The 22,372-nt window shown below is 34.1% G+C and overlaps 2 protein-coding genes across 3 annotated transcripts; one reads left to right on the plus strand and one right to left on the minus strand.

Moving 5' to 3' along the window:
- The first annotated feature begins 6,150 nt into the window (after positions 1–6,150).
- Positions 6,151–14,456, plus strand: LOC109181439 (long chain acyl-CoA synthetase 6, peroxisomal). Its single transcript, XM_019331202.1, has 23 exons — positions 6,151–6,423; positions 7,834–7,894; positions 7,996–8,073; positions 8,287–8,358; positions 8,455–8,536; positions 8,961–9,066; positions 9,143–9,219; positions 9,874–9,918; positions 10,022–10,108; positions 10,696–10,785; positions 10,921–11,000; positions 11,199–11,292; positions 11,807–11,895; positions 11,981–12,069; positions 12,178–12,307; positions 12,409–12,527; positions 12,921–13,044; positions 13,130–13,216; positions 13,383–13,486; positions 13,561–13,646; positions 13,724–13,810; positions 13,928–14,014; positions 14,123–14,456. Exons 1-23 carry the CDS (start codon positions 6,306–6,308, stop codon positions 14,216–14,218), a joined length of 2,088 nt encoding a protein of 695 aa, XP_019186747.1. The 5' UTR covers positions 6,151–6,305; the 3' UTR covers positions 14,219–14,456.
- Positions 14,457–14,891: 435 nt separating this feature from the next.
- Positions 14,892–21,924, minus strand: LOC109182258 (probable Xaa-Pro aminopeptidase P). 2 transcript variants are annotated; one of them, XM_019332380.1, is made up of 13 exons: positions 21,483–21,924; positions 21,135–21,260; positions 20,921–21,040; positions 19,816–20,091; positions 18,813–18,985; positions 18,252–18,506; positions 17,646–17,797; positions 17,043–17,233; positions 16,746–16,854; positions 16,346–16,500; positions 16,071–16,163; positions 15,733–15,813; positions 14,892–15,160 (listed from the first exon to the last, which is right to left on the minus strand). In XM_019332380.1, exons 1-13 carry the CDS (start codon positions 21,822–21,824, stop codon positions 15,077–15,079), a joined length of 2,157 nt encoding a protein of 718 aa, XP_019187925.1. In that variant the 5' UTR covers positions 21,825–21,924; the 3' UTR covers positions 14,892–15,076. The 2 variants fall into 2 exon arrangements, with proteins under 2 accessions (XP_019187925.1, XP_019187926.1); XM_019332381.1 differs by lacking the exon at positions 15,733–15,813.
- Between the last annotated feature and the right edge of the window lie 448 nt (positions 21,925–22,372).

Here is a 22,372-nt window from a genome sequence, read left to right on the forward strand (position 1 = left end):
CTACCTGCCCAACCTACAAGCCCAAGTGCCAACCACAATATTTAAGTTTTCTCTTGGGCTACATTCATTGCTTTTCAAGCTCTAGGCTAGCGGTGCATTGCTTTATCTAGGGTTGTGCATTGCAACAAAGTGAATTGCAATCTCTTGTTGGGTGTGTTCTGGGAGAAGACGAGAAGTAGTGCAACGGGCCATTCGTCCTATGCATGTGGCTTTGGTGATAGTGTTGTTATTTGTGTTGTGTGTTTAACGTTTGTGCATGTAAAACCGCTTTGGACATAAAACTTGGGTCAAAGAGAAGCAAGCAGCCGACACGGAGGATCAGTAGGATAGATGCACGACTAATATGCCCTTGGACTAATAAACTTAACAATTTCATAAATAAAAGAAAATGAGACACAATCTTAATTGATACGGTTAATTACTTGATGCATGTGGAGTTTATACTATATATATGTAAAAACTAATTCCTAGAGTAGCAGTTTAAATAAGACTCTTTTATTAATTGTTGTTCTTGAATAATCCTAGAAGGGGAGAGCATCTAGAGAGTGTTTTTAGAGAGACAGACATGGAAAGGGAGAGGAACTCCTAAGATAAAGGGTTGAAGCCCTTTATATAGGTCCAAGCATTGAAGGTTTTGACTGTGACCCATGGGCTGAGACTCGAACCGTTTGATACCGACCCGACTATAAAACGAAAATATGGACGTATAGGAAAATCGAAACCGAGGTATATTCCCTATCACTAACAAAACAATAAATCAAGACCCTGCATTCAATTAATAAGGTCAATTAATTACGTCATAATTATTAGGAGAGAAAAGTGATTTGGGAGAAAACTGATGAGTTTTAAAATTAATTATAGATTCTATAATCATGAATTCATTCTTCCAAAACCACAGACCCCAACGCCCCCCACATCCCTGCCCGACAGAGCATTTGGGAAGATGCTGAACATGAACCACAGAGGCATTTGGGAAGATGTAAATCATGTAAATCATGGTGACTCAACTGAACATGAACCACAGAGGCTAGACCGGTGCTCACTGCGCACAAGGAACCCCCCTCACTTATCCCTGTTCATTTTTCCAAAGTTTTACGTCTATGACCAATTGAGCTACTCATGCGGGCTATAATCATGAATTCATATATAGGCCGTTTGTATAGCAGTGAATGCCAAGAAAAACCCATCAATACATCAAATTAGTCTACTTCCAATCGTGTGTGTGTTTTACTCAAATAATTCTTCTCATGAAACATAGGTGGGAACAAAACAAATAATAAAATAATAAACAATTGGTACCACTTAGCAGAAAGTATTGTAAAAGCTTTCCTCACTCCTCGATGGTGGCATATATACTGGCTTGTTCGATGATTTGTAATGATTTTCTTATTTAGTAATTACATTAGAGATATATTTTACGATTTACATCCCTTACTAAATATTTAGAGTAAGAGTAGTGAAAACTTACAGGTTTTGAACTTTTGATGCAATTCGTTTTTGTATTTGGCAAATAACAAATGATATGATGAATAGAACATATACTATGGCTCGTAAAGCATCATAAGTATTTCAAAAAAAAAAAATACGGAATTTGAGTTTAAATTAAAGATGGATAATGAATTTTTATAATTAATGTAGATAAAAATAAAAGACAATAAATTATAAGCCCCTAACTTATTTGGTAGATGCTATTTTTAATAGTGTTTGAAAATAAATTTTGATAAGAACTTATTTTAAATTTTTAGTTCTCTTTTATTATTTATCAAATAGAGTTTGTGTATATGGTATAAATCTAACTAATAACTTGCTTTAAAAAAAAAAAAACTAATAACTTTAAGAAATTTTTACTAACGACATTGTCAGCAGGTATGTTTAATGAATTTATTAGATGTTATATTAATTTTTTCAATTCTCCAACTTCAATTTTTTATATCACATGAATTTGACAATGATGAAGGCTATGTTACTATGTTAGTTGCACAATCATTTACAGGACAAAAATAAATCTAAAAAACGCACCAATTCTAAGTGAACACTACTTTAATTTATATTTTATATATTTCTCGTATACCTTATTGCTTGTAAAATTTATTTTTCTTATTTTATTGTTTGTTGTTTAAACAATACCAGTACGCCATACATGCATGTATCATATTAAATTAGTGATTCAACCACTTGTTTGAAAAAGCAGAGTCTTACATTTTTATTAGGCCAGTTTCCATGATTAGCAAATGTTTCATCTTCAACAAAATTTTAAGCATTTGAAATAACACAAAAAGTTGTTTTCAGATATGTATTGAATTGCTATTTAATAAAAATATAATTTTTTAAAGAGTAAATAAATATTATATTTTTACTGAAAAGTATTACTTATTTCTTAAAAAATATGTAGTAAAAATATAATACTTATTAACTTATAAAAATTACTCTCTCAGTCTCATTTTATATGTCTAGTTTGATTAATAGGATTTGACTAAAATTATTTTTAATTTAATTTTTATAGTGTTAAGTTTATAAGTATGTATTAGTGTATACCATTTATATATTTAAGAACTACACTGACTAAGGACCTTGTGGTCCAATTGTACCAAGTTGAACTTTCACATGAGAGGTTGTGGGTTCAAGCTTCGAGCAAAGATTAATCGGATCATTTTTTACAAAATATCTAATACTTGTATTTTATTAAGAAACTCTTTTATTTATAGTTAACAAAATATATCTACTTTCCTAAACTTATTTATTACTTAATTATTATATATCTACTTTCCTACACATTTTAATGATTAGATACATTATTAGTGATTAACAATATGCACTACCGTTAAATTAGTATAATTAAATCTATTAATTAACATTAAATTAGTATAATTAAGAATTGAACTGACTTTCTAAATTATTACGGAGTATATTTGTATTAAGAATTTTTTTAAATTTTAATCAATTAACAAAAACTATCTAATTTCATATATCTAACTCCTAAATCTATTTAAACCCCTAAACTTCTAATTTAAATTATAACCTTAATTATAATTAATTAGAAACAATTGCAACATCTTGTAATAATATATATTCATCAAAACCCAAATTTTCTTTGTCAATCTTCTTTCTCTATCAGAATCTTTATCAGTATTCCATTAGTAAAGAGTTGTCTTCGGTAAGCTTTTGAGTTTTGATTGATTTATTTATTATTATTATGGGGTAATTGTAAACTCTAAAAAGTTATACTTTTGGATATAACTAGTAATTCACCCGCGCGATACACGAAAAAAATTATGTTATTATAAATATAAATAAAAAATAGAAAAACTAAAATATTTTAAATTATTTAATATAATAATATTTTTTAGCTTCCATTGATCAAGTATTTATTATTTTTATAGAATACAAAATTACAATTAAAATTAAAATTTTGTATGATTAATATTTTTTTTGAAAGCTACTGGCTCTATTACATTGTAGTATCTGTTCATATAGAATCACAAAGAACCAATAACGCCTCCATTGAGGCTCGAACTTATAATCTTCCAAATGGAAGTCCAACCCGGGTACCATTAGACCATATAGTCCTGATTTTGTATGGTTAATATAATCTCTAATTATGTGCATATTCAAATAAACTTATAGAGACAATTTACATAATTATATTGATTTATTCTTAATTGTATTTCATCTATATTATAATTTTCACAATACAAATAATAACTAAGATAATTACATTTGGAAAGCAAATTTCAAATTTTGTATGTGTAAATTTAAACTCTAATTGAACACATTTTTTATATGATTATATAATATATAGCTATTTTATTTTTTAAAAGTATATTTTTTATATGATTATATAATATATAGCTATTTTATTTTTTAAATGTTATGTTTTTTTTATAATAAAGAATGTTGTGGCATTAATTGTAACATTAATTATTTCCCAAACCATATAGCTTTATTATATAAAGGATGTGGAAAGTTTGAGTTTGTAACTTGATTTATGAATTTTTGAGTCTTAAATTTTAAGAGCATAATATGTATAATTTTGTTAGTGGCTAAGAATGATGAACATTATATTGTAATGACTATATTTTTCATCTCTCATATGTTTTCTCTTTTTACTAATTTAATGTTAATTAAGAGAGAACTGCTAACTCTATTACATTTATTGAAGCACAAAGAGATAATACCGCCTCAACTGAGGTTCAATCTCATGACCTCCCATTTAGAAGAATCACTACATGTCAACTGAGCACAGGTTGCTTAGCATTAATTAAGATATATAATTATACTAATTTAACAAAATACATGATTGGCAGTGCATATTGTTAATCACTAATAATGTATCTAATCATTAAAAATGTGTAGGAAATTATATATTAGATTAGATATATAATAATAATAATAATAATTAAGTAATAAATATATTTAGGAAAGTATATATAAAAGAGTTTTTTTTTTTTTTTTTTTTGGAAAACATAAAAGAGTTTCCTAATAAAATTTGTTAATTAGAAATAAAAGAATTTCCTAGTAAAATACAAGTCTTATATACTTTGCAAAAAAAGGATCCGGTTAATATTGACTTTGTTTTTTTAATGATATATGACATCTTCTCCTTCATCGCCGATGTATAGTATCTATACATCGGCGGTACATCAAATATTAATCCAAAAAATATTATCAATTTCAACTGATATATATGAAATCACATAAGACCAATGGTAGAAAAAAAATTATAGTAAAATGGAAAATTGTTTTTTTGGTCCTCTAAAGTCGACTAGAGCAAGTAATAAATAGGAAAAATTAGCAACTCTAGTTATACTGCACACTTAGTCTTTTAATTATTGGTAGCGAAGTGACATATTTAGTCCCGTCATTAGTTACTATGAACGAGACTTGTTTGCATGGACCAATCCTAAACATCCTAGCCAATGCCATTAAAACATACAAAAATAAATGTTTATAGGGAACAAAACGATCGAGGTCGTATACACAATGGCCAAATGACAGTCTATCCACATCACCCTTCAAGAAAATCATTGACACTCTTGAGACTCGATCTCATGACTTTCCACATGAGAAAGATTACTACATGTTATCTAAGCAGAAAGTGCTTGACATTGATCTTTATAGTTTGATTTATAACAAATATAATAAACAAGGCACAAGTGTCAAATAGGCCCATCTACTACTGCGAAGTGTTCAATTTTTACCACGAACTAAATTAAGTGTCAAATAGGTCCATCTACGAATTAAATTTGTTCAATTAACTTTTTTTTTACAGTTTAATAACAGGTTACCTATTTAATTATTAAAATAATAAAAAAAAAGAATACAGCCACCGGTTGTCCTCGCCGGACAGCCGGTGTCTGCCATTTCAAAGATAGCCGTAGCTGTCCGGCGAGGACAGCCGGACAGCCATGGCTGTCTAATATGAGGTCCATATCTAGACCTCAAACGGCCTGGAACGAGGGCTGCGGCCATGGCCGCCGCCCCTGTTCCAGCCCATGGACGGCCATGGCCGTCCCCAGACAGCCATGGCTGTGGCCACGGCTGTCTTTGAAATGGCAACCACTTTTAATAATTGAATTGGTAACCTGTCAATTATCTGCAAAAAAAGTTAATTGAACAAATTTAGTAGGTACATATGGTTAATTAGCCTTTAATTTAGTTCATGATAAAAATTGGACACTTGATAATAGTACATGAACCTTCTTTTTTTTTGAAAGCGATAATAATACATGAACCTATTTGACACTTCTCCCAATAAAAGATGAGAGTGCATCAATATATATACGGTATATTGGATAATTCAGCGGAGTGAAAGATCCGGTCATTCACCGTATCATAGGCGTACGTTAGCTGGAGCGAAATCCATTTCATAAACAACGACCCTTATCCTATAAGCTCCACGCCACAGCCACGGCCACGGCCACGGCCACGTACACGTACGGGCAAAATTGACTTTTCAATAGGCATGGCACGCCGTCCCCTTTGAAAGATGTGCCGACGATGACGGAGATACCCAAAAATACATACATATATAGAATGTGCCTTATTTATACTATTTTATTTATATTTATTAAATATCCTTGATCTGCAAAGTGCAAATAATAATAATAATACCAATAAATGATAAATTAATCCACAAAAGTACATTGGACATTGGAAACTAATACATCACGCATTTTCTTTAAATATATATATCTATATTCATTGCCTCTTTTCTTGTCTGTATTTCAAGTTTAGATTTTCTGGGAGAAAATTTCTTTCAAGTTCGATTTATCTTTTCTACAACAAAATAGAAAGCCGAATTGTCAATGGAACCGGCAGCCGAGCGACGCCTGAAAGCCATTCAAGGCCACCTGCTTCCGCTCGCCGACGGGGATTCCTTCTCATTGATCCGTTCAAACCTCACGGCCGGCGAATATTTTCAGGGTAACGTATATGCATCTGTCCCTGTGTGTATTCGAGGTGTCTTGCTTTGTTTTTATGTGTATGTATATATTGTTCTTGGGAGGAGAAGGTTAAAGTTGGAATTGATGAAAAGGATCGATGCTTTTATTCCAACTGTTGAGTTATTGGCTGCGGAGTTGATTTGCTTTGCTATTTTTTTTTTTTCTGGGACCCTTTTGATTTTCAATTTCCCGCTGTTGGGTGCTTTAGTATATGCTGCTATCTGAATAGACTTTTCTGATTTCAGCTTTATCCTTTTTTTTTTTTTGAGGAAATTTCAGCTTTATCCTAGTGATTGGCTATGCTTACGGTTCACGTAACTAGAGGATTATTCAAAATTACAACTTTCTATTTTTTGCTTTTTTTTTTTTTAGAAATTCGTTTCTGATCAGGAGGTTCTAACTACATATCATAATATCTGTGGCTATTAATCAACTTTACTAGCTCTACAGTTTTGTGCCAAAAAATCTTTGTCTCATTTATTAGTACAAAAAAATTTCACAAAAGTGAGCTTTGGAGTACTGTGCTTGTATCTTTCTTGGGTTGCAAATCATAATGGCTTTGTTCCTCCATTGAAAGAAGTTTATTGTCCCTACCACACATTCTGAATACTTTGGTAGGGTTACATCATTAAGTTTATCTCATTCATTGATCAGATGATTGTGGTTGGTTGACTTAAATGATACCTGGCATATACACATTGTTTGTGTACCACTAATGATAACTTGACTGTCAGCTATAGTGTAACAATGTAATTGACATCCAGAAATCATTAACCCGAATATTCTAAAATTTAGCAGACATTGAAATTGAAGGAGATGAGTAGCATTCACCCAGAATGGCCTTCAATAGACTAGTGCAAATTTTCATCTAGGTTGTCCCAATTTTACAGATATGTCTAGAATATGATCTGCCATAATCATTGTTCACATTGAAGTTTGACTGACAAATCTCGGGACTTCCATCTTCTATACACATTTAAGATTGTGCCACCTTTTAAGTACACTTGGAATAGTTAAGAGGAAATCCTATGGGCATGATTATGGCTTCTAGTGGTTTGACAGTTACATCTTTCACAGCAAGTATTGTAATAATTTCCAAAGGGACATTAGTACTATCTTTTAAGAAACATTATCAACTATGGCAGAGTTTGCTGATTGCAAGAGCTTATTTGAACATACTTATATTCTCCCTTTGTTTCCTTCTAGAATTTACTCAAAAACTACTTGTTCTTGATGTTCAGCTGAATTATTTTGAACTTTTTGTTGTGGCAAAATGACAGCCACACTCAATGGTCGAGTATTTTTTTTTAATAATGTTTTTATATTTTATTCATTGTTTTCACTAGTTTCACTGCTCCTTTTACATTATTTGCGTTTAAATGGTTGTCAGGTCAAAGGTACAGTGTAGTTCTTCCTGAAAAATTGCAGACTGGAAAGTGGGATGTATACAGGTTGAGTGTTTTTTCTACAGAAATTATTATAATATACATGTCATCTTATTCCCTGTTTTCTGTATATTTATGGGTTTGATGGAACTGAGTCATGGCTGCAGATCTGCGATCTCTCCTTTGAAGCTTGTAACTAGATTCCCTGATCATCCTGATATTGGTACACTGCATGACAACTTTGTGTAAGAATTTCCTTAGATACTTTGTAATAAATTCTGTTAAATCTTTTTTTCACATGCGAATTCTCTCTTTTATTGGTTGGGGGTCGGCACATTTTTTTTACTATCTACTTTCCTAATGCTTCTGAAGAAACAATTCAGCTTCTCTTATTCGAGACCTGGCCCTGGTTATCTTTCATTTGTATGGGTACTCACCTTATAATAATTTCCATGCAGGCATGCAGTTGAAACCTTTCAAGATTACAAATATTTGGGCACACGTATACGGGTAGATGGAACCATTGGAGAGTGAGTTTCCATTGCTTGAACATTTCTATGAATGTGGATGAATTTTATGAGATACCAATAGGGAGTACTTGATTGTGCTTGTCTTGTTTTTTAAAGATACAAATGGATGACATATGGAGAGGCTGGAACAGCTCGGTCAGCAATAGGTTCTGGGCTTCGTTTTTGTGGACTAGAACCAGTAAGTCACCCTATTGTTTATCATCTAAAAGTTTTTCGGTGGGTGGGGGGAGTTGGTTTAATTTTCTCATTACTACATGTTATATAATCTAATATTGGGCCAGGGTCGCTCAACTAGGCTATTACGCACATGGGCTAAACCACACTAAAAGATTGAATCCAACTTATTAGGTAGTCTAACTCATGGCCTTATAAAGGCATATGTTCTCTCTTATTTTATCAATGTGGGGCTTTAACACTACAGATCATTATTAGAGAAACTGGGTTTATGTATTTCTAATATACTAGCATGTTTCTTAGCATATATTCTATGTTTCTCGATGTAGTCATTCATTGATTTTAAAGGCGATTCTGCTTTTAGTTATTCTTTTCAACAAATTTTATTTAGATTATTGACTTTGAACTTTGGATTTCTAATGGACCAGGGAGCTCGCGTGGGGATTTATTTCATAAATATGCCCGAATGGCTCATTGTAGACCATGCCTGCTCAGCATATTCATTTATCTCTGTCCCTTTATATGACACTCTTGGTGTGTAGGTGCGCATTTACATAAATCTTTCCTTGTCTTGTAAAGGTTCTTAAAGTTGTGAATTTTGTATCTGTAGGTCCTGATGCTGTTAAGTATATTGCCAACCATGCCAATATAGAGGCCATCTTTTGTGTGCCAAATACCCTGAATACTGTGAGTTTGTTTGTTTTTTATTTTTTTAATTTATTTTTTATGTATGTCCTTAATTCCTCATGCTGTTAGGTACACTCTATCATGATAAATAAGCATGTCCAGTAATTAGATACCTTGCTACAATGATATAGTATTTCCTGTAGTTATCAATCAATCAATAAAATAAATGTTGCAATGCAAAGGTCTGTACAGTTCATATCAGAAGTTCTTTCATTTCTTCTTTAAAAAAAATTTGGTAGAAAAATAAACTTATTCTTGGGAAAGAGAATCAGAGTTTATAGCCTGTCAAGAGTCTCTGCATTAAGATGAAGCATGATACTGGATAAAAAAGACTAACACACATAGTTCTCAAGTTTAGCTGCATATCTAAACATGTTCTGTGAAAAGAATCAGCTATTTCATATGGGGTACCAGGGAAGCATTGTCCCTCTAAGTATAAGGAATAAGGATGACTCATAGGAAACATAACTGTCCCTCTTAAGTATAAGGAATAAGGATGACTCTCATAGGAAACATAATTGTGTTATTTGAAACCATGGGCTTCAGTATCCTGAAAAAACCACTGACTTTGATTTGCTGAAAATCTCACATTGAAATATGGTTTTGTGATGCTGATATATATTATATAATAATACTTGTTTCCTCAAATTTCAGTTGTTGAGCTTCTTGTCGGAGATTCCTAGTGTGCGTGTCATAGTGGTATGTGGTTCTCATCCTTTTTGAACTTTGTCCTGCCATATTATTAACGATGCTTGATCAAAATTTTCATGAGTCATTCATTTTTCTGTCATCATTATCATAGGTAGTGGGAGGGATAGATGAACATTTCCCTTCTCTTCCATCGGGAACTGGAATTAAGCTATTATCATATTCAAAGCTACTTACTCAGGTATCTTGAATTAAACTTTCTCAATATACTTTGGATAGTGGTTCAGCATTGGAAAATAAAAACTGTGTCTACTATTGACTGTTGTTGCTCTTAGATTATTTGCAGCATGCCAGCATATGCAAGTCTTTTACTGAAATTAGTTAGATAAGTGGCTTTTATTATGGTTTTGCATAGATGGCTAATGTTATTGCTTTTTGGGTTTCCTTGGGGGAATTAATTAGGAGCATTTAACCTTGGATGGGGCAATGGTTTTAACCTTGGCGGCTTTGTAGATTTTAAAACATGCTGCTGAATTACTATTTGACAACAAAAAGAGAGAATAAAAAGTAAAACAAACTAATGACGCACAACATCCTTTTTAACATGAGCAACTTTGTATAACGGTTCTTAGCTTTCCGCCAAGGACTAGAGATCATAGTCATTTGTGAGGATTCATTCAGATCCATGATCTCATGATCTGATCTCCTTGCCTTTTGCAGTAGCAACCAGGCTTTTTTAGTTTGTTTTGTGAACTTCAGAATATTTGCATGTGGTTAGGAATATTATGTTAGAACTTCTAGTCATGTTATGTTGCACTTTTTTTCTAGGGTCGGGCCAATATTCAGCCGTTTCACCCTCCCAAGCCTGAAGATATTGCTACCATATGCTATACAAGCGGTACAACAGGGACACCGAAGGTTGAACTTATGAATTAAGTTTCATGTCCTCTATCAGGCTCTCTTTCCAACTGCCTTGCTAACTCTATTTTATAAATCGAATGAATTTTTTTTTTTTTTAATTCTCTAATGAATTGTATAAATCTAATAATACAGGGTGTTGTATTATTACATTCAAACTTAATAGCAAGTGTGGCAGGGATGACCCTTTCAATCAAGTTCTATCCCTCAGACATGTGAGTTTAAATTATCAACTTTTCATGTTTAATTTTTTTTAAGGATTATACTGATATTAACAGAAGTATATTAAATTATTAATCCTCATGGAGGTGCCAGACCATTTGGGGGAAAGAAAAAACTAAGGACTTCCTTTGCTGTATGTTCATGTTTACATTTTTGGCTTGCCTATCTATTGACTTTTCCCCTCTTAACAGATACATATCCTATCTACCTCTGGCACATATCTATGAACGAGCTAATCAAATTACATCAGCATATTTTGGAGTTGCTGTTGGGTTCTATCAGGGGGTAGGTCAATTAACTTGACATAGTTTTGCTCACCCTTGCTTTTTTGTTGTTGCATTTTTTTTTTTTTTTTTTTACTGTTCTATCTGTTGTTTCGGGCAAGTACATTCTTCAAAAATAGAAATAAAGGATTTACTTTCTTTCAGAAAGTATTTACATTTATTAAGAATATCACTTTCTATGGAAAGGTAACATAGGCAGTTATGCACTGGAGGTTGCCTGAATTTGTTTGTCACTTCTTTCGTATTGAAGGGATGGTTAGTTGTCTAAACTTTGATAGTATGTGCATTTCTTTCTTGGCCTCGTATAGTTCTCCCATAGTCTCATGTACACTGTTGCGATCATTCTGGTCTCTGGAGATATTTGGTCTTACCCTTGCAGGAAATCTAAATGAGGCTGCCAGCAACCTAAATGAGTTATACTGGCATATTTTCAAGCAGTGATACCTAGAGATCATTTTGTGCTTTGCATAGTTCTCTGAGCCAAACTTTTCAAACTGAAATCCCTTGGATTGCAGGACAATCTGAAATTGATGGACGATTTGGCAGCTCTTAGACCTACAATTTTTTGCAGTGTCCCTCGCCTTTACAACAGAATATATGCTGGGTAATGGTGGTGAAATGATAATTAATAACTTTGTATGCATCTTTCTGAAATGCCCTCTGATATCTCTTTGATTTGCTGGCCATAGGATCACAAATGCTGTGAAAACTTCTGGAGCACTAAGGGAAAGACTGTTTAATGCTGCTTACAACTCCAAAAAGCAAGCTATCATGAATGGTGAGTATTATATTGCACTTAGCAATAAATCTTATTGCATTGACTTTCCCTTTGTCACCTGTGGTCCCAATGTAGTTGCTATGCTGACTGTTCATTTGCTCTATTCAGGTAGAAAGCCATCACCTATGTGGGATAGATTGGTGTTCAATAAGATAAAGGACAGACTTGGAGGTCGGGTTCGTCTTATGACTTCAGGTGCCTCACCATTATCTCCTGATGTCATGGAGTTCTTGAGGGTGTAAGTTCATTGTGCTTCTGTCACTATAAATTTGATTTTAGTATAAAGTGAATTTATAACATTGAGGAGTAGTTCTGTAATAAGTGCTTCCAACTTGCCAGATGTTTTGGCTGTCAAGTTACTGAAGGGTATGGCATGACTGAGACTTCGTGTGTTATTAGCACTATGGATGAAGGTGACACCTTAACTGGCCACGTTGGTTCTCCAAGTCCAGCATGTGGTAAGTTGCTGGCTTTTTATGACTAGGAAAGAGTAATATGGTCACGTTTTTTTAATAACTTTGTTCTTTCATTTGAATTATATTTAACTGGCCAAGCACCTTGTGCTCAGATGGCATGTAGTGACCTCTCCCATGTGGGGGTCATGAGATCGAGCCTCAGTGGAGCGCTCAGAAAGTATGTTTGAACAGATACTACAATGTAATAGAGTCAGTAGCATTAAAAAAAATAGAATTATATTTAACTGACACAAATGCATGTAGACCCTAAACTCTACAGATTCATCAATTGTCTACAACTTGCACATAAGAAGACGTAAAATATTGAAATAACTATGTGAGCTAGTAAACTCTTTGATTTATGTTACCTGAGTTGACACTTTAATGCACTTCCAGAAATCAAGCTTGTTGATGTTCCAGAGATGAATTATACATCTGAGGATCAACCTCATCCTCGTGGAGAGGTTTGTGTCAGGGGCCCCATTGTTTTCCAAGGCTATTACAAAGATGAAGTGCAAACGTATACACCTTTTCATTGCTGTATGGTTAGAATGTTTTGGACGAATTTGTTGAGGGAGGCCTTGTCTAACATTCTTAATTGACAGGAGAGAGGTAGTTGACAAAGATGGTTGGCTACATACTGGAGATATTGGGTTGTGGTTACCTGGAGGCCGCTTGAAGATTATCGACAGGTAGAAATCATGTTCCATCATAATGAGTTTGATGGCTCGGATGCATTTGTTTACTATATATTTACTGATCAAAATGGATAATGGTTGAATTGTTGAAGAATTATGATTTTAGGAATTCATAAAATACTGTTTTTGTTTGGTGATATGAATGCTCGGTTCTTTACAGGAAAAAGAACATATTTAAGTTGGCTCAGGGTGAATACATAGCTCCGGAGAAAATTGAGAATGTTTATGCCAAGTGCAAATTTGTTGCACAATGCTTTGTATACGGTAAAAATAAAACTGGATTTTTTGCATTGGAGTATTTGTACAATGGCGTCTACTCACTTGTTTAATGCGTTCAGGTGATAGCTTGAACTCGTCTCTTGTATCTATAGTTTGTATAGATCCCGATGTGTTGAAGGAATGGGCTTCATCTGAGGGCATTAAGGTAGCCTATTTATATCCCTAGAATTGAAAGATAACCCTTTTGACTATGTTTGAATTGAGATGATGTTTGGATAACAGTATGAAAGTTTGCAACAATTATGCAACGATCCGAGAGCCAAAGCTGCCGTTCTAGCAGACATGGACGCCATAGGAAGGGAAGCTCAGGTACACTATTGCTTGTAACCTACCTCTATAACTCTATTGGTTTATTCAACTTGGAGCCTTACGTTTAAATCCGGGGATTCTCAATTTCCTTCATGCCCTCTTCTTATTTCGATACAGTTGAGAGGCTTTGAATTCGCAAAAGCTGTCACCTTAGTGGTCGAGCCTTTCACAGTCGAGAATGGTCTTCTTACACCCACATTCAAGGTGAGTTTCCACTAATTAATCTGTTAATTGCTAACTGCTGATTGCTAAACAAGGCCGATGAATAAATCATAATTTATAACGAATTGTGTTATTGTTTTTGTATTGTAGGTGAAGAGGCCACAGGCAAAAGCATACTTTGCACAAGCAATATCTGAAATGTACAATGAGCTGTCGAGATCCGATCCTGCGCAGAAAGTTCTATAGTCACCAAACACTCAAACTTTACCCTCTTATTTTAATAAACTAGTTACACCTTACTTAATTGTTGTATTTGCAACTTCCAACAAAACAGCATTTTATTTTTTATTTTTATAGCCATGTGTATGGGCTGTACCATTTTCGAAGAAAATATATATAGTGTTACAGTGAAGGTGATGGTTTTAATAATTCTAGCCTTAATCAGGAATTTCCCTCCCTGAATAGAAATTCTATTTTTATTTTTTGAAATATTAAAAGTGATTGCAATAAATATATATATTTTTTATTATTGGATGTTGGAAAGAATGTGATTTTTTTTTTTCACAAATACTTTTTATCTCTCAGTTATGGCATATTTTGGTAAATATCTAATTCTATATAAGAGATTTTATTTTTAGTGAAAACCTATTTTAGGTGTATTTTCATCTTTTTAAAATTTTTAATTATTTTTCTCATGAATTAATTCCAACAGAAGTTCATATAATATTTTAAATATTTTTTGTCTTTCCAAAAAAATCTTATTGTAGAGAAGTGCATTTTCGTCTCTTTAATTTCTTAATTATTTTTCGAATGAGTTAATTTTAGTAGAGGTTCCTTGTCTTTGAATTTACAAACCCTGTTTTATTTATATATGTGCATAAGTCATTATTGAGAATAATATTCTTGAAAATAAAATATCTTTAACAAACGATGGAATAAGCATATTTTCATTTTTGGACTATTCCATACATACACCAAACTTGAACTAGACAAATACAGCGAATTAAGTTTGACATACTGGAACAAATATTTAGGGTTGAATGCTTGATATACACAACAGACGTATATTTGTATGGGGTATGGCGGTAAAGAGTAACTAACTAACTAAGTAGGAGTTGGAGATGAATCGATAGGCCTTGTGTTGTTCCATAGCCATTCCCGAGCACGACCATCCACTAAACCTGAAACCTGTCAAATCACATTTTCTATTCATAACAAAGCACCACCTATCCATCTCACTTTATACCCCAACCAAAGCACTTCCAACTTAGCAAATTATATAGACCCTTATCTAAAAATAATCTTCAGATTCTATATGTACAGTTGACATATTATGTACTTACAATTAATCGTTTTTGTACCTATAAACAAATTAAAGACACATCACATAGTAATTACAGACACATAGAATAATAACTACAGACAAACTGTAGGTACAAAATATGTTAACAGCAGACACAATATGTTAGCCAACCACATCTTATGTCTGAAGTTAATATATTATAACTACAGTAAACAATTTATGTGTCTGTAGACTGTAGTTATCAAGTTATGTGTTTGTAATTACCATGTTATGTGTCTTCTATTTGTTTACAGGTACAAAAATTGTTAACTGCAAGTACAAAATGTGTTAATTGCAGACACAATTTTTAAATCAGAATTTACAATGCAATATGAACCTTGGTCCATGGTATAACAATTGTTCCAACTTGGATAAATCTTCACAAATATGGGGGAAAGGGTGACTCTAAACTGTTTACCTTCTCCCACACTTGCAAGTGGTAACTATTCAGCCAAGCAACCTCAGCAGCAGAGAGTATTGACAAATCAACCAATTTAGCCTACCCAAAAACATAAAAAGAAAAACATCAAAGGTGAAGAGATGTTCGTCAAATTCATCATCAATCAATATCATTCACAATTTCAATGCATATGACACAAATTTACAATGAACATCTATTCAAGGGTTGCCAAGCCTGGTGAGTCAAGTGCATCATATGCCAATATACAACAGAATAAGTGTCATGAAATGTGACAGGGTTTTAGACTAGGAAATCAAAAAATGTTAGATGAACATAATTTTTTAAAGCTCAAATACCTGTATAGGAACAAAAGTAAGCTTTTCAAATCCAAGATATCCAATCCCGCCAAAACGATTTGGAGTGTCCATTTCCTTGACATAAAGAAGATTCTGGAAAACATGGTTCAAATTCCACACAACAATCAAATGTTAGAATAAGCACCATTGCACTATAGAAGTGTGCAGAAAGAGTCAAGCTTGAGTTGACTTGCCAAGAGAACCCCACCAAGAAACCCATATATTAGATGATGTATAGAAATGAGGACACAGATTTAACTAAATGGGTGCACTACCTCAATCCGAATGCCAAACGAATGGTCTTCATAGTAGCCGGGCTCATTGCTGACTACCATGCCTGGCACCATGGGAGTCATGTTTCCAAAACGGAAGCTAATGCCTTGAGGGCCTTCATGAACATTTAGTGCAGCTCCTACACCATGCCCAGTTCCTAGACAGGACACAGATCCAACACCCAAAAAAAAAAAGTAAAGTAAAGAAGGAATACCTAAGTAAAAGATGGAATAAACCTTGTTAACGCGACAAGTAGAAAACATGCAAGTACAATAAATGCATGCGCTCCTTGAATTGCATTTTCCATCTATCACTTATCTCTCTTCTGGAACTGGCAAACATTCAGGAAATATCTCCTTCCTTATCAAAAAAAAAAAAAAGAAACAAGGAAAGTACAATTACCATGTCGGTAATCAAGGCCAACCTTCCACAAGGATGATCGAGCAAATGCATCCAGTACAAAACCTGGAGTGTTTTCGGGGAAGACAGCCTGGTCAAGTGCTATGTGACCCTGAAAAGATTGAAGTTCAGCTGGAAGAAACACTATCATTGACTAAATGCAAGTGGTGACCACCACCACCAATCCACCAGATAACAAGTTAAAAACCAAACAGCAACCAAGTTATGGTAATAGAGCTCTCCATTACAATAATGTGTTACTCAAGAAGCTAAACTAGAAATAAACATGCAAATATACACCTGCAAAACCCGAGTGAAACATTCTTTCTCTCGTGAAGATGGTTCACCAAAATGGACTGTCCTTGTTATGTCAGTTGTTCCATCAACATATTGAGCACCACTATCCAAAAGGAAAAGCTCATGTCGATTCACAATGCTGCAACTATCAGGCTCTGGTTTGTAATGAATGATCGCACCATTCGCACCAGAACCTGAAATAGCAATATAATAGGGATGAAGTGTGAATATAAACTCACTGGAGAGGAAATGTAAGCACTATTTTGAGGCACAATTAAAACTCACATCCATGAGATCATTGGTTTATAAAAAAACGACGACTAGACATAGTAGTGGTTTGGATTTAATTGTTTTTGTAAAACATTAACTTTTGAGGTCAAAAGCATCACCAAAGATTTGACATTACCAAATGCCAATGTTGTGTACATAGAAGAATAGAAGCTAATTAAGAGTATTGCAGAATGGTCAAACATGTAATTGAGTATGAATGTGCTCATGCCAACTAAGAACATTATCAGAGAGAGAAGTGCCGTTATAGAGGGAAAAAAACCATTCAAATTTTACTTTTCAAATAACCCTAATAATTGAAAAAGAGGGCTAATATACCACTTATAGTATCGAAGCTGGTATCAAGAAAGCCATATTGCTTTGATCGAAATTCAAGAAGTTTTTCTGCAACTTCTACCTCTGTTAAACCCACATCCTTGCAGATTTCCTCCTCCAACCAGGCCCAAAAATGTGCTAGAGCAGCAGCATCTCTGTATAGAAAGACAAGCATCTTTGTTTAAACGATATATATTTCTCCAGTATATAGTTGGCATTAATGCATAAGTATTTGACAGACTTATGAAAGTCTGTTATTGTTGCAGCAATATACTAGTAATATTGAAATTAATCTGTGACTACAAATATCCCATGCAAATTTTTTATCCAATATATACTGGACAAACAAACATTTATTATTCTAATTACTAAAGAAGGCATTATCTGCTCTTTAAACCAAACAGCCAAACTAGCCATCAAAGGCATAGTTATTCTCAGAAAATTAACCAATCATAGTATATGAAAGAATGCAACATGATACTCCATATTACATATTGCAATTGATGCACTGCCAATGACTTATTTGTCACAAGTAAAAGTATATAAAAATAAAATAAAAATAAAAAAAATAAAAAAATAAAATCATGTAGCAGCTTCAATTTTAATTACCTTAGATGACAGTTTTGCATGCCTTCCAATTCCGCACTATTTTTCACAGCTTTGGCCATAGACACAGGAGAACTCCTATATAATGCATGGGGTTGCCCTGATAAACCATTGGTGTCAAGATTTGTGCTCTTCTTATTTCTCTTTTTGATTCCAGGGCTCCTAGAGTATCTATCACATGCAGTCTTGTATGCATTTGTAATAGCAGCATTAACAGTTGATTTGTCCAGCCAAAGATTTGCACCTTTTTCTGCCAAACTGAGCAGAAACTTTTTATATCAGAAGTGAATACGGCCATGTTTCTTCATAAAAATGTATAAAAAAAAAAGTGTTCCTGATTATATTCATAGACATAATCCCTATCCACTCTTTTCCTGAGAAAGCATAGACATTAAGAAAATAATCTGTGCTTGTCAGGTCATTTTGTTAATCCTATGGTACTAATTTTGTGCAAACACCAACCATGGTACACAGCAGCACAACCTTGAAAACTAGCTATATAGCACTTGAAAAATACACCAAGTAGGCAAGTTGAGAGCATAAATGCACAATCTTGAAAATCACCTTTCAATTTCAGAAAGAATGGATTCATATGCTCTCAGTTCAACACCTACACTCTTCAAGTAATCCATAACTTCTGGTGTGATTTTAGAATCATCAATGAATAACTTTGCTCCATCAATCTCCACTATCAAGTATGCATACATGACAGGTGAATGTCGAACATCACTACCCCTCTGTATAATCATCAAGAATAATGAATGCCAAATTTTTCCCTCAAGTGATAATGAATGTCAATGTTAAATAACCAAGAAACATTGAACATAGACTTGGAAAAGGCAAAGCATGTAATACAAGTACCACTACCTTCTGATTGCAATGTTTCTTTGGGTGGAGGAAAAAAAGGGACCATTATGGTTAGAAGTACAAAGACGTGAATTTTTGTTGAGCATGAAATCATGGAAATTTGAAAATTCATGCAGGGTACTATCAAGTATCAACTAAAACATTTCTACTACTTCCAAAACTGGCTACAACAAGGCAAATAGATTATAAGAACACAAATACCAGTTAACCTTTCAAGAACTGAAACAAGAAAAATATGTCAAAACGAAACCAAGTTGATGAACGAGATTGAGTTCCTGTGCCATCTGAATTCCAACACATGTTGCCATTTTGGCATCCTAAGATGGTGGTCATATATGAGCAACCTAAAAAAATTAATGACACATTTCTATCTCCACTAGGAAGCATTTTCATTTATTACTACATCATTTGATAAGCAACAAATTATATAATTACAATGATTTTACTTAGTTCTTTTCTAAAAAATTGGAGGCGACAAACTGCATCATTTTTCTTGTAATGGACCAAAATTATATCATTCATTTATGTCTGGAAATCAATTTCACATCTCTCATTGTCAAAAAATAATTTAATTAAAAAATGTGCGCACCAATACACCATGCAGATACACAATTTCAACAACCTCAATTAAAAATGTTGGGGAAAAAAAAAAGAAGCACAACAGTTCAAAAGAGGCCTGAGGAAGGTTAAGAGAACTTACCAAGTTCAATAACCAGGCAATTTCATCAAGCATGGAAATAACAATTGCTGATGAACCAGCATTAATTAAGTCAGACCTCAAGGAAAATAACTTTGAAGACACATCTGCACCAGCATATTTCAGGTCATGCACTCTAATTGGTTTCTTAGGAGGCTGTGGTCTTGATTCTTTCCATATTTCATCAACAAGGTTTAAATTGGACAAGAAGACTAATTCATGATTTCCTTTAGATATGTCCTCTTTCAGTTCTTCTGCAGCATCTGATGAAAACAAAAACTGCTCCCTTCGCACAAGTAACATGAAAGCGACTTATCAGACAAAATCAAATGTAGCAGTTACTTAAAATCATAAAGTTTAATGGAGATAGGAAAGACAGAAAGATTGACAAGGATGAGAAATATTAAGAATGGCATAAATTTGTAGGACACTGCACATCTAGTTGAAAGTGCATATGATAAAAGTAGTGTTGGAGTATTTGTTCTTTGGCTTAACCCAATTGTAGAAAATACATTCAAGAATAAAATAATTGTTCACAGGATTTTTACAAGGAAACCTAGAATAACTATTTTTCCATAATATCATATACACCCTTTTGCGGGAGCCCACGTTTGCACACACGCGCACACACTTTTATATATACTCCGTAATATTCATGGTAGGGGTATATTTGTTTTTGAATGATTATTCCATTTATATTCCTTAAACCAACGAAACACTAAAGTAAAATGCTTTCAATGAACCAAACAATGGAATAGAATTCCTAATTTATTCTTGACCTATTTCATTCCTTATGGAACATTATTCCTATTCCCCTAAAAGTCATTCCATGAACCAAACATGCGGTAAAGGTTTTACAATGTCCTCCAAATAAGAATGATGTTCAACACATTCTTCCAACCAGCTTTGCCCATTTTCAATGGGGAGCTGCCTAATCTCTGTTCCAAAAAGTTTATAAACAAACCTAAGCAGCATAACATTCTAATTCTACATTTTTTTGCAAAAGACAAAATAGAAAGAAACATTCTAATTCTGCTTTTACAGGAAGAGGCAAATATTCATCAATCCAAATTCCAAAAACACAAATGAAAGTTTGAGTAGTACTCACAGGATCAATTCCAATCCTGGAACCAGGTGAGAGAACACTGTTGAGCCACTCACTGGGAGTGGGTACCCCCCAATTACCTGATCGCATGAGAATCCAGCTAGAGCTCAGCTGCTTCTCAGCCTGTCAACAACAATGAGTATTGGTTACAAGGCACCGCCATCACATAGACAAATGAAAGTCAAAGCAATAATTGATGAATGTTCCCATTTCAAACCTGCAGAAAGTAGCGCCCATCTGTCCACAAGGCTGCTTTATCCTTTGTGACAACTGCAGTTCCTGCACTTCCAGTGAACCCTGATATATATGCTCTCCGCATATAACAATCAGCAATGAATTCACTCTAGAAATTTAAAAAAAAGAAATGCATTTATTAAAACAACTGTATTAATGACAACAAAGATTTAACTTAATTCACAAACTTTTCTTTTCCCTTTTGGAATATCCCCTACATCCTTGGGGATTACAATAATAACAAATGTATCTTTGAGGGGGATTGCTCCTCCATTAAAAAAAAAAAGTGAGCAGAAATGACATGAAACTTGATGAAGTAACGAAACCTCACCTGGTGGGCGTCCTGTGAAGGTATGATGTAGGCGTCAATGTTAATATCAGGCCTCGAAAAGAGCTGGCGGAGGGCGCGAAGCCTGTCTTCCTGGTCGAGACCGCGAGGCTTTTTCTGGAACTCTGAGGATGGCTTGGCAGCGATGTTGCTGGAGTTTCGTACGATGAGGACGCGGCAATTTGCTGAGCTGGAGGGAAATTTGAGGGGATAGTGGAGTTTGCGAGGAATCGGAAGGGAGATCAATGGGAAGCGGGAGTGGCGAGTGTGATAGTGGAGGGTAGAGGAGCGGCGGAGCATGGTGGTGGAGAGAGACATCGTAGCAGCGGTCACCGCCGTGGTCATCGGAGAAATAGAATGAGACAGCGAGATAAGGTCATAAGGTATGTGGTTTTCCTGAATCTTGCTTTCACGCTTTAGTAAACGTGAGAGGGAAGAGACGCAAGAGGAAATAAAGATTTTTTTTTGGGTACGTTTAACTTTTTTTTTTTTTTTGCAGAAGTGACTTTATTATAATGTAGCAAAATATTATGTGGATCATAGTAACAATAATGTGTGTAATTTTGTGGTCCCCCAAATGTAAGTGTGTTGAAAATCATCTTCTTCCTCTTCCCTTTGGCGTAGCATTTTGCCTCAACCCAAACAAAAGTCCAACTCAATAGTGCATCCTACAAGTCATCCTACGTACAAGAAAAATATTACTTGGGTCATCTACCTCAATTCAAGCAAGTTCAAGTCAAGAGCTTTGGATTGCAATGACAAGGGGAAAGCAGCCAGTAGAAGAAACAAGCCATGATGGTTCTAACTACACACTCATCTGCACGTATCGCATGCCGCCCTGAACTTTGACCACTTTAGCAACACCCAACAAGTAATTACTCTATATAATACAC

The sequence above is a fragment of the Ipomoea nil genome, unplaced genomic scaffold (genome assembly GCF_001879475.1).
Source record: "Ipomoea nil cultivar Tokyo-kokei standard unplaced genomic scaffold, Asagao_1.1 scaffold1043, whole genome shotgun sequence".
Classification (NCBI taxonomy): Eukaryota; Viridiplantae; Streptophyta; class Magnoliopsida; order Solanales; family Convolvulaceae; genus Ipomoea; species Ipomoea nil.